The sequence below is a fragment of the Pan troglodytes genome, chromosome 4 (genome assembly GCF_028858775.2).
Source record: "Pan troglodytes isolate AG18354 chromosome 4, NHGRI_mPanTro3-v2.0_pri, whole genome shotgun sequence".
NCBI classification, from domain to species: domain Eukaryota; kingdom Metazoa; phylum Chordata; class Mammalia; order Primates; family Hominidae; genus Pan; species Pan troglodytes.
Window position 1 is genome coordinate 10868325 of NC_072402.2, and position 17467 is coordinate 10885791.

A 17467-nucleotide genomic window follows, 5' to 3' on the forward strand; every position below is an offset into this window, starting at 1 on the left:
GGATCGCTTGAGCCCAGGAGTTTGAGACCACCCATGGGCAATATGGAAAAACCCTGTCTCTACAAAAAAAAAAAAATGCAAAACTTAGCCGGGTGTGGTGGCGTATGCCTATAGTCCCACCTACTCAGGAGGCTGAGGTGAGAGGATCAATTGAGCCCAGGAGGTAGAGGCTGCAGTGAGCCATGATCACACCACTGCACTCCAGCTTGGGCAACAGAGGGAGAGTTGTCTCAAAAAAATAAATAAGTATATAAATAAACAATCTCCTAAGAGTGCTTAACAACAGCACAAATCTGATACAATTTGTCAGCTAGGGAGGTCTCAGGTGTCTGATCACAGCCCTGTCTCAAAGTTTGTGTCTGTTCCTCTCAAACAACATAGACAAGAACACTGATCACATGGTTATTAAAGTCGCATGTGGCATAAAGTACACAGAGATAACCAAATGACTGATTAAATTTACACCCCAAAAGCCCTAAATAACCCATAGCGATGGGGCAAATCTAACATGATGAAATTTAAAAAGGAATATATTTCAGGTTCCTCACTTGCTTCAAAAACATAAAACCCACTTGGGTCAAAAATAACTCCACTTAACGTGGTTTATATAAGATATATTATGTGGCATATGTGGCTTATCAGAAGCATAAGCAGAAATTCCACAGAAGTTGAGAGTGTGATGTCCCAGCCTCATTCAAGAGCAAGGAAAGGGGTGGTCTGTTCTCCTCTGCACTAGGTGGGCCACACCAGCGGCTGTGTCTGGCTCTAGGAGCCACATTCCAGAAAGACGATTTACAACCTAGCTTCTGTTAAGGACCGTTACCAGCCTAGGGGACCATTGGGTTATGTAAAGAACTGTAAGAACAGAAGATTGGGGACACGAGAGACCTTCCGGCATTCCAAGTTCTAGCCCATAGTAAAGTGTTAGATTTGCTCAGCGTGGTCCCCAGAGGGTGAAATTAGGGCCAGTGGGTGGCAAATGCTAGACAGCCAGGTTTTAGCCAGGTATAGGAAGACATTTCCAAGCTAGGTGTGGTCCCTGTAATCCCAGCACTTTGGGAGGCCGAGGTGGAAGGATCACGTGAGCCCAGGAGTTCAAGGCCAGCTTAGGCAACATAGTGAAACCCCATCTCTATAAAAACTTTTTTTTTTTTAATTAACCAGATATGGTGGTGCGTTCCTGTAGTCCCCGCTACTCAGGAGGCTGAGGCAGGAGGATCTCTTGAGCCCAGGAGGTCAAGGCTGCAGTGATTGCACCAATGCTCTCCAGCCTGGGCAACAGAGCAAGACCCTTTCTCCAAAAAAATAAAAGAAAAGAGGACGACATTTCTGACAGGGGTGCCTCAAGGTAAAACAGGCTGCCGTAAGAATTGGGAGCAAATTGCCAGTTTCTGGACACATTTCTGCAGAGGCTCCAAAACCACAAAAGAAATATTTTAGATGAGGGCTGAAGGTCATTTGGGGTTAGGAACCTAAAGGTTCCTCTAGGTGCCGTTTGTGTGTGTCATTTGCTCTTCACCCAATATGTCCACTTTCAGACAATACAAAAAGCAAAAGAGAACGTGTCTTGGCTTTTATCCTGCTGTCAAAATCTGGTGCGGGGCATAACCAGTTCTAAAAGGTAGCATTAAACTTTCAGAGAAGGCAAGAAAGGACAATGGGGGCCAGGGGACAGGGAGGGCCACTGGAGACCAGACATCACCCACCATGGCCAGGGGATGGGAAGGACCCACCGAGAAGGGGGGTTCTGCCCAAGGCTGCTCCCTCGCTCCTCCACGCTGAGTCTGAGGCCTTTCCCTGCCCACCCGCTGTCTGCCTCTTGCTAACTTTTTTGGTTCTTTAAGCTGCTGGCCTAAATCTCACAAATAGTGTGTTTCTGTCTTTTTATTTTATTATAAAAACATAACAGAAAAAAAAGGGAAAAGACTAGTTTAAAAAAAATCAAATCATGAACTATTTGCCCAGTGCAAGTCATCTGAAATGCCCTTCTCCATCTTTGGGAAAGCTTCGCTCTGAATGCTAGTGGATTTGCCCTGAACTACCCCAGCTCTGATTTCCAGAGCATTATTTACTACTGTACATGGTCGTGACAGTTCAGTCTATTTCAGTCCCACAGCAACACTGAGTATTTCTCTCTTCCATACTTGCTTTAAAAAGTTGCAACTCACATGTGAATCAAAGCTAATCTTCTATGTAAATGTGCAAGCCTTCAAAACTTTTTATTGAAAAGTCATAAACACAGTAAAAAATGCAGAAAATATTTTAAAATATATAATGAAGAAGAAGCCTTCCTCTGAGGTCCCAATCCCCATCCACCTTCCCCAAAGGCACAAGTGATGACTAATTTCTTGTATTAATCTATGCATAAATTATTTCTTTATTTATTTTTGTTTGTTTTTTTTTTGAGATGGAGTTTTGCTCCTTCACTCAGGCTGGAGTGCAGTGGCATGATCTTGGCTCACTGCAACCTCTGCCCCCCGGGTTCAAGCAATTCTCCTCCCTCAGCCTCCTGAGTATCTGGGATTACAGGCGCTTGCCACCACACCTGGCTAATTTTTGTATTTTTAGTAGAGATGGGGTTTCACCATGTTGGCCAGGCTGGTCTTGAACTCCTGACCTCAGGTGATCCGCCCGCCTCAGCCTCCCAAAGTGCTAGGATTACAGGCGTGAGCCACCGCGCCCAGCCTGCACAGATTATTTCTAACATGATATGCAAGTGCATGTGTATGCTCATATACACACATATATGTGTGCATGCAGCAACACGTGAACACTCTTTTTCACATAAATAGAAGCAACTCTCACAATGTTCTGCCCTTGTTTTTGCACTCAACAAGGTGTGCTACACTTGTCACTATAACACCAATTAACTCATACACCACTGGCATGCAGAGGAATGATGTCAGAGTAACCTGCAAGTTGCGTTGGTTCACAGGCAATTTTTTCTAGGCAAGGGGAGCTTAGCTTTGAATTACGAGTGTAGAATAAGAACCTTCAGCAAGAAAGGAAATGGCTCTCCACATGAAGATCTTTCAGTAGTGTCTTAAGAAAATGTAAAAGGAGTGCCTGCACGGCCCCAGAGAGGGGCACCCCACCTTGCCAGTTCCTACCTTGTCGGTCCTGGGCTTGCAACAAGGTGTAAATCCTTCAGTGCTCATGTGCCTGTCATCCCCAAAGCAGCATCCCCACGCCATTATTACTATTAATAGTATCATCATCCCCTCAAGCAGTTTCAGCTCCACTGAGCTACCTGCCTGGACTGCCCAAGTTACCTCCCTGTGTACCAGGATTGCTTCTGTCAGTGTTCAGGTTTGGAAGTTGCACATGTCTCAAGAGGGGTCCCAATAACGCTGCCTTTTCTGTAGAGCTGGTTATGTTTAATGTGTGCCGGGCAGAGTGCATGTGATAGCAGAGAAGGCTGTATCTTGGGAATCCCATGTGAACTGGTGCAGGTCACTGGACAGTCTTCCTCACAGCTGCTCCATACACTAGCTGTGTACTTCACTAGTCTCCAACCAATGCCTGTCTAGGCTGCATGCAGTGACTTACTAATTAAATGATGCTGTAATTAACCTGGAAAGACATGGTTATGAACTGAATTGTGTTCCCCTCCAGAATTCATATGCTGAAGTCTTAACTCCCAGGACCTCAGATCGTGGCTGTATTTGGAGACAAAGTCTTTAAAGAGGTAACTACAGGGCCGGGCACAGTGGCTCACACCTGTAATCCCAGCACTTTGGGAGGCCAAAGCAGGTGGATCATCTGAGGTCAGGAGTTCGAGACCAGCCTGGCCAACATGGTGAAACCCTGTCTCTACTAAAAATACAAAAAACTTAGCCAGGCACAGTGGCAGGTACCTGTAATCCCAGCTACTCGGGAGGCTGAGGCACGAGAATTGCTTGAACCTGGGAGGTGGAGGTTACAGTGAGCCGACATTGTGCCACTGCACTCCAGCCTGGGTGACAGACTGAGACTCTGTCCCACAAAAAATAAAAATAAAATAATAAAGATATAATATATTAAATATAATAAATAAAATAAAATAAAAATAGCAATATGTAATCTAACACTTAAATCAAAGATCAGTGGGCATGTGAAAAAAAAAAAAGCCATGTGATAAAATCACAAAGAGTAAGTGCCTGGGATGAGGCATAGGAAAGCAGAAAGGGAAAATCCCCTGCAAGGTGGCAGCTTTACCTGCCTCACAATCCTGCTAACTGCTAGCTGTGCTTTACCTGGATTTAGCCTAATGCATCACGTCACCCTGTCACTCCTTTAACTCTCACAGTCCACACGAGAAACACTACAAAGCCACTTTACAGCAAACCCTATCTTACTGTGCACTTTCATGTACCACCCAGTGTGGGATGCACATGCATTTTGTGAAATTATTCTGACATTTGGATTCTTTTAAAAAATAATTGTGTGGCCCACTTTTTCATCCCACAATATTACAGAGAAGAAAGCTAACTTGATTCCTTCTTTCCGGCTTTGAATTAAACCTAGTGATCAATGAATTATTGTTTTATCAATCTTTCCTGGATAATGTTCACACCATAATATTAAATTAGAAAAAGACACCTAATTTCCCTCACCTATAAAAGTTATATGATCTTTCTGCTCATGTTCAATTTGCATCAGTCCATTGAGCCACAAGTGTTCCAACTCCAATATAATCGTGATGTGTCATTATTACAGAAGCAACTCATTCTGAAGGAATAAGGTGTTCTGCCTAAGAGGAGTCCCAGATAACTCAAGTTTGCTATTGGAGCACAGGAACTTGATTGTGTTATTTAAATGCAGCCATCCTTACATTTATATCAATGTACATTTTTCTATTTAAACATATAGCCCGCATTGTCTTTGGGAGATAATAAGTTCCTTGTGTTTAATAATTGCCATGGCAAGTGGTATTTCCATTCATCATAAAATCACTTATTTCATAGTGGAGTTCTTCCAGGAACATGACACTCAATGTAATCAGACGAGGAGACAAGCCGAGACGTTCTGAGGTTCAGTGGCAGCTGTGCTCCTGCTGAACTCAGGGCCAAGGCCCCACTGGCCAGTGGATGGAGTGAGCCCCTGGCTTGGTCTAACGCCTCAGGACGGTGGCCTGCTCCCTGGACTCAGAGAAAAGCCTGACTGTTATTCTCCCATCTCTCTCACAGCCATTGCCATTCCTCTGGCCTCAATCTCATGACCTTAATTCTATGTGCCCAATCTTTCTGTTCCCTAAATTCTCAACATGGAAGCTGACATCTCATCTCTTCCTGCCAGCCACTTTGCTGGCCAGCCTACAGCCTGGCCTGCTTTGGCTCAGAGGCCCAACACTGATCCCATCAGTTGGGGAAGGGCTGGAAAGGGGCAAGGTTTGGTCCTCATAAGGCTGCTCCCTTGGCAATGAAGCAGTGTCACTTAAAAGAGGATAAGACACCACTAGTGACATATTCCCACCAGGGGCTTCAAGAACAGTCCCCCAGTTCTAATTGGCATGGAGTAAGCATCACTGTGTTAGCTCCAGCTAAACCCTCTGGGATCTGACAGACGCCAACTTTCTCTTCTGAGCATCCACACTTCCTGGCTGGATTCTGATACAGTTTACCTTCATCCATCACCTTTGCCAATATTTTGGCTACCTTGTTAGGCAATACCAGAGTGAAAAATTGCCACAGCCTCCTAATGTCTGGGGGGATGCTAGGTTTAGATGGAGTTACGTGACACACTTTTATTGCCAAAGGCTGCTTTAGTGCCTCACAGATCTTCCGCGGAGGTCTGCCGAAAGGATTCAGGTGGCCCTGCTCAGACTGGAAAACTCCTCATCGTTCAGGGTAATTTTAGGACTCCATGCCTGCCTGTGGATGGATCCCTTCTACAACATCCCCACCAAGTGGCTGTCCAGCCTCCGCTCTGCATCTCCAGGAAGAAGGAACTACACCCACAGGCAACGCATTCTAACTTTTAATGACTTTGTTAAGACGGTACTTTGTACTGAGCTTAAATTTCATATCCCTCCAACATCCACCCAATGACCCTACTTTGCCCCCCAAAGCCAATCAGAACAGGTTTACTTCCAGGGGAGCAACTGAGTGTAATAAAGACCTGGTGCTCCTGTGTCTGGCTGTGATTCTGAGCAAGTTAACTACCCTTCATTTAAAAAAAAAAAAAAGGAAGACAGGGCTATGTCCCTGCGGAGGAGAAGGGTATACAGTGCCTGGAAACCCCTGGCACACAGTCGTGTCCACTACCTTCCTTTCATCTGCATGGCAGCCCTGCAGATATGTGAAAATATCTGCCTCCAAACATCCTCTCATCCAGAGTAAACATTCACAGCCTCTTTAATTGTGCCGCCTAGGATATGTTTTCAAGGCATTGACCATCCGGAATGTATTTCTGTTGATCAGTGTGGCTTCTGTTCCTTTTTTCTATTTCTAGTTTTTTATGTCATCCATTCTAAACCATTATTAGTTTATGGACAGGCCATACCAAAGGCATCCCCCATTGTGAACCAGGAAGGGGAGGCTCAGAGGAGACCCCACCCAAGAAGACCCCCCCATGGAGGGATGGTGCCAACTCTACCCCCAGTTGCCACCCACAGGGACAGTGGAACTTCTGGAGCCTGTTTAGCCAACCAGCCGGACTGTCATGCTAGAGGTATGGTTGGCCTCTTCCCGGCCATCCCACTGGAGAATCCTTTGGAAGTATGGCTCCCTCCACTTCCCATCCTAATGAGGGCTAAGGAGATGTTGACTAGAGCTGGGAGAAGAGTGGATAGTGCCAGTGCTCAGGACTGGGGGTGGCTCTTCTAAGTTACCAGCTCCTATACTTGGTAACCCTATCTGCCAAGAATGGCAGTCTGAAAGTGACCTTGGTTTCCCTAATTCCTTTCTAATCCTGAGAAACAGTCTCCTCGCCTATAAAGCTCCCTGTGGTATGAGGACATGGCTGAGGCTATGCTGTGGCTTGCCCATACCCCTAAGAACAGGAAGACCTCCTGGGGTGACTGGTGTTCCTCAGGAGCCATCTGATCACCTGGGAAGTTTGGTCCAAATGCACAGCCCTCTTGACTTGGTAGAGTTCCCCCAGACACCACTCCTAGGAACTACTCTGTGAGTGGGGCTCCCTCCCCCGGGAAGTCTCCATCCCTCACATGCTCCAGACGCACCTTCCAGTCCTCTAGTCCTCTCTGGGTGGAGACAGTGGCCTCTCCATGCCTGCACTGCACACTGTCGGCTCCCCTTGCCCCAGGTCAGCCTTACAACCCTCCTTCCTCCTTCAGGATGATGTAGGGTGCAAATAACACAACATTCATGTCAAAGCAGCACAAAACATGGGCTTATTACTTCACATAACAAGATGTCTTGCAGTACGAGGCTCAGGGTCAATGCAGCAGCTCAGCAGCATACCCAAGACCCAGGGTCGTTCCGTCTGTCTGCTCCAACAGCCTCGGGATCTTGGCTTCCATCTTCACTTTTCCCCCCATGGTTACAGAGTGGCTGCCAAAGCTCCAGGCATTACCGTCCTACATAGCATGTCCAAAAACAGGAAGGATGCTTGCTCCTCATGTAACACCTTCTATTAGCAACAAAAGCCTTTCCCAAAGCTCCAAGCAGACTTCCCCTCAAATCTCATTGGCAGGAACCAGGTCACATGCCCAAAGCCCACCCTAACAGCCATGGCAAAGGGGAATGGAATTGGGTAATTGATAGGGCCTCTCTTCACTGAGCACATTGATCCTGACACCTGAGAAACGGAGGGCTCTGCTGGCAAGACAAAGAGGCGGGGGTAGGAGGCAGGCAGTGTCTGCACACTGCCTTCCCAGCCCCCTAGTGTCCCTGCTCCAGGACAGGCGAGCTGGGTCAGAGGCCTACAGATGTTACTGCACAGCCAGGTGAGAACAGCTCCATGGTCCAGATGACTTCAGGCATCTTAATGAAAGGCTGGTCACACCAAGGCACATAGGGCCCCAAGGGTACTTCTTGTTCTTCTGTTTGCTGACTTAAGTAGACTCCTGAAGTATGCACTGCAATGACTACAGTTTTTCCCAGAATGTGCTCAGCCAGTGATAAGCTAAGAAATAAATGCAACAGCACAAGCTCAGAAGACTCCTGGACTTCAGAACACTTATTTCTTCACAGCCAGGTCTTTAACACCTTTGGCCACCAGAGAAAGTACTTTGGGAGGGGAATGGAATCCAGCTGCATGGCTTAAATGTCAAAAATCTTGCATTTCTTCTATTCTGTTGAGCTGTAATGTATGTTGTGCATACCATCTCCCAGCAATGACGAACACAGTGTATCTGGAAGAAAGTCTCATTTCTTAACTCTTTTGAACTTGCTCTCTCCTGCACTTAATGGAGCTAAGCATCTGAGGGAGTCTGAACACCAGAACTAACCGAGGGTCTGAGGAGCCACCTGAGACACCTGGGGAACACAGGGTTGCATTCCTGGGGGTCATGCTTTTGGAGGAAGATGCATTCAGATGGGAGATTGCTTAAGTCATCAGCCCAAGTGTTCATGGAAACCCCCATGTCTGTTTATCACAGGTCCTGTTAGGCTACATCACCCCTAAACTATACTTCTTTTGTTTTCAATCTTATCAAGTTAGCATTGGCCCCTGATTTCAATCTGTACCTGCATTTATAAATCCTATTTTTGACAGCCAACACAGGAGCTCTCATTCCCTGATTCATGTCATGTACAAATTTGATCGATGTCCTTAACCTAATAACTGATAAAAATTTAAATCAGAGAAGCCACACTAACCTCTGCAGGAAAATCCTTACTGTACAGTTTACTTAACAAGCCACAATTTCAAAAAGCAATTAAAGATCCTGCAGACTCCAAATCACAACACTTCTATGAAACAGCCCGTTTGAGGTTGAGAGACAAGCATCATCTAATTCTTGTGAAACTAAATGCTAAGTTATTAATAACTTAATTAAAAACAAAAATGCTAAGTTATTAATAACTCTGCACATAGCTTGATGCCTGTATTAGTCTGTTGCCACGCTGCTGATAAAGATATACCTGAGACTGGCCAATTTACAAAATAAAGGGGTTTAATTGGACTTACAGTTCCACATGGCTGGGGAAGCCTCACAATCATAGCAGAAGGCAAGGAGGGGCAAGTCACATCTTACGTGCATGGCGGCAGGCAGAAAGAGCTTGTGCAGGAAACTCCCCCATAAAATAACCATCAGATCTCGTGAGACTTACTATCATAAGAACAGCATGGGAAAGACCTGCCCCCATAATCCAATTACCTCCCACTGGGTCCCTCCCACAACACATGGGAATTCAAGATGAGATTTGGGTGGGGACACAGCCAAACCATACCATTCCATCCCTGGCCCCTCCCAAATCTCATGTCCTCACATTTCAAAACCAATCATACCTTCCCAACAGTCCTCCACAGTCTTATCTCATTTCAGCATTAACTCAAAAGTCCACAGTCCAAAGTCTCATCCAAGACAAGGCAATCCCTTCCACCTATGAGCCTGTAAAATCAAAAGCAAGTTAGTTACTTTCTAGATAAAATGGGGGTACAGGCACTGGATAAATACAGCCATTCCAAATGGGAGATATGGGCCAAAACAAAGGGGCTACAGGCCCCATGCAAGTCCAAAATCCAGCACGGCGGCAAATCTTAAAGCTCCAAAATGATCTCCTTTGACTCCATGTCTCACATCCTGGTCACACTGATGCAAAAGGTGGGTTCCCATGGTCTTGGGCAGCTCCACCCCTGTGGCTTTGCAGGGTATAGCCTCCCTCCTGGCTGCTTTCATTGGCTGGTGTTGAGTGTCTGTGGCTTTTCCAGGTGCACAGGGCAAGCTGTCAGTGGATCTACCATTCTGGGGTAGGCCCTCTTCTCACAGCTCCACTAGGTGGTGCCCCAGTAAGGACTCTGTGTGGGGGCTCTAACCCCACATTTCCCTTCCGCACTGCCCTAGCAGGCCTCACTGCCCATGAGGGCCCCGTCCCTGAAGCAAACTTTTGCCTGGGCATCCAGGCATTTCCATACATCTTCTGAAATCTAGGCGGAGGTTCCCAAACCTCAATTCTTGACTTCTGTGCACCCAGAGGCTCAACACCACACGGAAGCTGCCAAAACTTGGGGCTTCCACCCTCTGAAGCAATAGCCCGAGCTGTACCTTGGCCCGTTTTAGTCATGACTGGAATGGCTGGGACACAGGGCACCAAGCCCCTAGACTGCACACAGCACAGTGACCCTGGGCATGGACCACAAAAACATTTTCTCACAGGCCTCCAGGCTTGTGATGGGAGGGGCTGCCATGAAGACTCTGACATGCCCTGGAGACATTTTCCCCATCATCTTGGGGATTGACATTCAGCTCCTTGTTACTTATGCAAATTTCTGCATTCAGCTTCAATTTCCCCTCAGAAAATATGTTTTTCTTTTCTATTACATTGTCAGGCTGTGAACTTTCCAAACTTTTATGCTCTGCTTCCCTTATAAAACTGAATGCCTTTAACAGCACCCAAGTCACCTCTTGAATGCTTTGCTGCTTAGAAATTTCTTCTGCCAGATACCCTCAATCATCTCTCTCAAGTTCAAAGTCCCACAAATCTCTAGGGCAGAGGCAAAATGTCACCAGTCTCTTTGCTAAAACATAACAAGAGTCACCTTTGCTCCAGTTCCCAACAAGTTCCTCATCTCCATCTGAGACCACCTCAGCCTGGATCTTATTGTCCATATCGCTATCAGGCTTTTGGTCAAAGCCATTCAACAAGTCTCAAGGAAGTTCCAAACTTTCCCACATTTTCCTGTCTTCTTCTGAGCCCTTCAAACTGTTCCAACCTCTGCCTGTTATCCAGTTCCAAAGTTGCTTCCACATTTTCGGGCATCTTTTCAGCAACATACCAATTTACTGTATTAGTCTGTTTTCACGCTGCTGATAAAGACATACCTGAGACTGGGCGATTTACAAAAGAAAGAGCTTTAATTGGACTTACAGTTCCATGTGGCTGGAATATCTTACGTGAATGGTAGTAGGCAAAAAGAGCTTGTGCAGGAAAACTCCCCACTAAAATAACCATCAGATCTCATTAAACTTACTTACTATCATGAGAACAGCACAGGAAAGACCTGCCCCCATAATTCAATCACCTCCCACCGGGTCCTTCCCACAACACGTGGGAATTCAAGATGAGATTTGGGTAGGGACACAGCCAAACCATATCAATGCCTCTATAACCCCACCAGGAACACTTCTAGAAAATGTTGAACACCTCCGAGGCCCCACAGAACCCTCCTCTACCCACATCTTCATGGCAAGGAGCTACCATGGATCCCCCTCCGAGTGTGCCCAGACCAGTTACAGGACTGGCTACAGTGGAAGGCAACTGAGAGGCATAGAGCAAGAGCTGCCCTCCCACTAAAGCCACACACCACAGAAAGAACTCATTCTTCATAAGAAGACTGGAGCTACTGAAAAAGGGACAGACACTAGCTGCCAAAAACCTGGCTGAAGTCCACAACATCACATCCCCTCATCTCAGACTCACACAGGTGCTCTCTACACCATCACACTGTTTACTTCCGAGAACTCCACACACACTAAGATTCCCTTGCTTACTTGTTTGTCTCTCCTTTCCAGAATAGGAATTCCATGAGGCCAGGGGCTTTGCATGTCTATTTACCGCAGAATCTCAGAGCTTCTTCTACAGTAGATACTGAATACATATTTATTGAATGAATGAATGAATGTGTCCCCAGATGTTTCTCATTTAAATGAAAATGATCAAACTGACCAATTTTTATAAGTTTAGTTAAAGATGTGACCATCTTACTTCATTACATCTCCATTAAGACAGTTTGGTATTTCAGTTACAGGTGTATGACTGGGAGTTCAATTTTTTCCGTGATAAGTACAAATGACTCAAGCTACCATTCAATATTCACTTTACAGATATATGAAGCTTGTCTACTCACGTTCAAAGGTTTTCCTTAATTCGTCTTTTATCTAAATCAGTCAAGTCTCTTCTCATAAATGAGAAATATTAAATGAGTGGCAGCTCTCAAGAAATAAAAAAGTGACTAGCAGAAATAATCTGCAACTTCTGTGAATAAGATTTTTCTCAGTGTCTAAAATAACAAACACCATTTATGGACCAAAGACTAGGTGCCATGAGTTTTAGAAATTGGTCCCCACTCCGCTGTTATGTGTACCATTATCCCAGTGGCAGAGATACACAGAAAGCCAAGGCTCAGAGGCAGGAAGTCATGGGTCCGAGGCCTCTTGCTGATGATAAAACTGGAATCTGAACCCACGTCAGGCTTACATTTACACATACATGTATACAAATGTACACATATACAGCTTAGATTCCATAAAATACAGTAATCTAGTGGTGGAACAAATTATTTCTAATAAATGTTATAAAATATAAACGCCTCTCTGAATCCTTTAGAAAATTAATTTTGCCATGAAGTACAAAAAGGAAAGAGATACAACTTAAGTATGAACAAAGTTATAGGATACTGCAAACAGCTGGTAATATATACTGTCTTTAAAAATCATTTCTCCTTATCGAGGCATTAAGCCATATTGTTTATAATGTGAAGAGCTATTGGCATCTTATTCTCCTACCCATAACCATGACCGTCACTTACTCATCTTTTCATGCATCCAGGTGCATGGAAAGGCAGTAAGTACAATTTTTAAGAAAATAGCATCAAAAGCAGATTTTAAATCTACCTGTTTTTCTTCGTTTGTTTTCTCCAGCAGTTAAGGAAAGTAATAGTAATTTCTCATTCCAAACCAAAGACAATTATGCTCCTTTGCTAAGGACACAGCTGTAAGTCTCTACAAGATCAGGGAAGACTACAACATTTCAGAAAAACACTCCCAGTAAAGTTTATGCTTGAATGGGCAGCTGGAAATGCATCGACGTACAGGGCCTCTTTTCACGGCCTCTAAAAGTGCTTGCATCATATGCCCACACTGTGTCTATCCCCTCCCCCGTGACGTGGTCTGGAGTCCAGTGTGGGAAAGGGAACCGGCAAGCAATAACTCGTGCATCATCCTCAAGTTCACGTTCAAGTTTCTTCTCCAACTGCAGCATCTGTGGAGAGTAACAGCTATTATTTTAGTGAGCAGTGAGTCAGAGAAAATGATCCCAAAATTTCCTCTGTTTTTAAGAGTCCCTGAAAATACCTGAGCAAAAATTACTACTTGTTAAAAAGAGCACTCTGGGACACAAACACATAAACAAACAATCCATTGAAATATAGAAGATACACTGACAGCAGTTGTAAGAACATCTTCTAGTATTAATTATAAAATATGCCATTTTTAGCAGATGTCTATCATAGATTTATAGTTTTCTAAATAAAATCAGGATGTGGCAGTAATTTTAATAAGAAGCAGTTTTAAATAACGTACTTCAACACTTCAATATACCTAGTCTCATATATTTAAGACATTATTTTTCCACCATTTTTTAAGAGAGAGGGGTCTTGTTATGTTGCCCAGGCTGGTCTCAAACTCCTGGGCTCAAGCAATCTGCCCACCTCGGCCTCCCAAAGTGCTGGGATGACAGGTGTGAGCCACTGCGCCCAGCCACATTTTTGCACATTTTTAACATCTCTGAAATCAGGACACATCACACAACACTAATTGTCTTAGAATTATAATTAGCAATTTTTTTGTTTCTCAATAGCAATGGTGCATCCTAAAATCAAGATCTACAGTCAATGAAATGTGGTATAGTTAGACCATGAAAAAATATACACAATTCTACCAACTGGAAATATCATGAAATATTTCATAATTTTTAAAAATGTATCCATAATATACTGATAATGAATTTCTTGATAGCCTAACTTATACCACCGTTGTACCATTTTATTATCAATCTACCAATAAAGAGTTTTTATTATTTGCTAAAAGTATTGATATTTTAATTACATCAGCAAATTAACAACTACTTAAAAATTTATCTGCAGATCCTAAAAATATATTACCACCTTCACCACCTTCACATCCTAAAAATAATTTTTTTTCTACTTTCTTCTTTTAACTTGCTATTTGGGGATAATTTCAAACTTCCAGAAAAGTTGCAATAACAGAACAAAGAACTCCTGTATGCCTATACCCAGGTTCAAATAATTTTTTTTTTTTTTTTGAGACAAGATTTATCGCCCGGGCTGGACTGCATTGGTGTGATCTTGGCTCAATGCAACCTCCGCCTCCTAGACTCAAATCATCCTCCCACCTCTACCTCCTAATTTTGTAGAGATGGGGTTTTACCATGTTGCCCGGGCTGGTCCTGAACTCATGAGCTCAAGCCATCTGCCCACCTCAGCCTCTCAAAGTGTTGGGACTACAGGCGTGAGCCACTGCACCTGGCCTACAGGTTTACCGATTTTCAACATTTTGTCACATTTGTTCTCTTCCTCTCTTTGAACATTTTTTTCCTAAACCATCGCAGAAAAGGTTGCATACAATATGCTCCTCTACTTCCTTAATACTTCAGTGTGTATTTTCTAAGAAAAATATTTTCATACATAATCCCAGCACAGTTATATTCAGGAAATTTAACATTGTATTCCAATATAATAATTCCAAATAACACTGCGATTCTGTCATTGCCCCAATAATGTTCTGTATAACATTTCCCAAGGGTATGATCCAGTCCAGGACCATTTTTGCATTTAGCCATAACATTCCTTTGGTCTCCTTAGACGGAAAACAGTTGCTCAGTCTTTCTTTGGTTTTCGTGACAATAACATTCTTCAGTTATCGGACCGAGTGGCCCCGGCGGTGGGTCCTCTGATGTGTGCTCATGAGCAGTGCGGTGTGTGGTCTTTGGCAACACCCCACCTGTGAAGCTGTGAACTTACCAGGGCTCCACAGACACCCAGGAGGCCCTTCTGCTCTTGATGATGGCAGTAACCACACAGTGAAGGTGGGATCCGGTGTCTCCATTGTGCAGTTGCTATTTTTGCTTTTATAATGAGTAGTTTGTGGGGAGATGCTTTGGGATGATGTAAATCCTGTTACTCATCAGAGAGTCCCTACACTTGAAATAGCACTCACGGATGATTCTGGCCTGAATCAATCTGCTAATTCTGTCCTTTCTTCTAGATGTACAGTTGGCACTCTACCGTAAGGAACAGCTTTCCCCTCACCTGCTCTGCCTCTCTCTGTCTCCTTATCTACCGATCTGCTATAAGGACAAACACCTATATTCTTATTTCATTTGATGGGTTATAATCCATTACTGTCCTTGTGTATTCGAATGCTCGAATTCTCCTAATTTGGCCACTGGGAGGCTCTTGCCGCTGGCTTCTCTGTCCTTTGGACATGCTGTTATCAAATACTGTGAGCACTCCTTACATTCAGGCTTAACAAAATGTTCCTGGCTTTTGTATCTTCCCTTCCACAGTCCTGATTCAGCCTTTTTCTCAAAGATTCCTGGTTCCTCTTAGTGAGAAGTGATATTTAGAAAACAAGATCTAAGCAAAAATTATTCCTCTAAAAAGTAACAGATTAAATCAAGATGAAATTGATAGGGCTTCTATGATGGTTTTATTCCTGGCCTATATCTTATAAAAGTGCTTAGAAAAACTCTTCTACATGACCTACGGCTGGAATGAACTAAATTCTAATTCTTCATTAGAATCAATGCCAAGATAACACAGAATAAATTCTATTAAGGATGGAGGAATTTCTATTCTTTTAACAGCCAGTATAGGATTAAAAAAAAAAAAGTTTTGTTCCTTGAGGGAAAAATTAAATAAGCAAAGAATGAAACAATATGTGTTTTTCCAAAATATCAGAGATTTCTTATGGTAATTTTGTTCATAAAAAGGATAATTATAAACTTATTCATGATGCTATTATTCTTTTCTCTTTTACAGTTTCTTTTATTTCCAAATGATTGTCATATGCTAAGTCAAGATAAACCTAAAAATGAAAGGAGCTATTTCCATCATAAGAAATTAACTGACTAAATTACACATAAATATGCAACGAATCTGGTGCTTGATATCATACACAAAGAGAAGCCGTGATGTGTCATGTCTGCGTAATGGAATTCAAAATTATTCATACAATTATAGGTTTCAAAGTGGCATGAACTCATCCTATTCTAATTACGTCTACAAAACTTTAAACATAGTTCTGAAAGGTATAAGATAACTCAGCCCTGCCACACACACACATCCCGCCCCCCAGGAACCCCGGTTTCACTGGGCCTCCAGGGTAACTCACTCCTGGCACTTCCTCCTCCCCAGGCTCCCCTCTCAAGTCCTACTGGTTGCCCCTAATTTCCCAGACCTCTAATGCCAGGGTCCAGAGCTCAGGCCTTCAACAGCTCATCCTCGTGCTCCCCAGGGAGTCTCAGCTACTCCCAGGCTCCATCTGTGCAGATGCCCAACAAACCTACATCTCCAGCCCACCCTCTGGCCCGAACCCCAGACTCCTTCTCACCCACCACTGCCAGCCTGATGTCATGTACACCCAAACTTCACATGCCCATGCTGACTTTCCCAGCCAGCTCCGCCTGCACCTTCCCCAGCATAGTTCAAAGCAACTCCAAGCGTGTGGCAGGATGGCCCGGTGGTCTAAGGTGCTAGACACAAGCTTCCACTTCCCAAGGCAACTCCCAACTTCCAGTAACTTGGGCCAACACCCTGGGGCTGCCTGTGACCCCACCTTTGTCTCTCTCCCCAACGTTAGATCTGCCAGCTAGTCCTGTGGATTTTATCTTCACAATGCACACAGAATTTGACGCTTCTCACCAGCTACTCCGTGGCCTGGACACCTGCAAGAGCTTATAACCTGTCTCCCAGCTTGTACCCACCCCTGCCTCCACATGGCAGCCTGTGACCCTTCTCAAGCCCAGCCAGCCCTGCATTCCTCTCTGCTCACCCAAGGCTCCTGCCCTTCCAAGGGCTGGTGTCCTTCCCATCCTGCTTCCTCTCTGACCTCCCCACGCACACTCATGCCACACCTGCCTGCTTGCCGCACTGCCCCCCACCCTGCCCGAGGTGCTCTTCCCTGCACGCCCCCTCCCTAACCTCAGAGGTCACCTTTGCAGGGATCCTGTCCCTGCCCCACCCCGCCCTTGCTTTGCTTTGCTCCACAGCACTTTTGCTTCTGCTGTATGATGCATCTTCTACAGGCATCTCATGTAATATCTGCTCTCCCCACTAGCATATGAGCACCTGGGGCAGGTGTGTTTTCTCTTGTACTCACTGAAGTATTCCAAGCGATTAGAACAGGGCTTGCTATAGTGGCCACACTTGTCAAATGAATGAAGGAAAGAAGGAAGAAAAAGTGATTCAGCTATGAGTTATTTTTCTTCACTAGAACATAATGATAATATTTTTGTTCATCAGTTCATAAAAGCCAAGCATGGTGGCTCACACCTGTAATCCCAACACTTTGGGAGTCTGCAGCCGGAGGACTGCTTGAGCCCAGGAGTTTGAGGCCAGCCTG

General features: G+C 44.5%; 1 protein-coding gene across 4 annotated transcripts in view; it reads right to left on the reverse strand.

Moving 5' to 3' along the window:
- Positions 1-7310: 7310 nt before the first annotated feature.
- Positions 7311-17467, reverse strand: part of ATPSCKMT (ATP synthase c subunit lysine N-methyltransferase) — a 28060-nt gene continuing 17903 nt past the window's right edge. The window contains exons 4-5 of one of the 4 annotated variants that reach the window (XR_010156795.1): positions 12719-13085; positions 7311-9496 (exon numbers count right to left, since the gene is read on the reverse strand). Coding sequence is in view for 3 of the 4 variants with exons in the window: in XM_009448789.4 (XP_009447064.1) it covers positions 12879-13085 (207 nt within the window). In the remaining variant the exon portion in view is untranslated. 4 annotated transcript variants of the gene reach the window in all.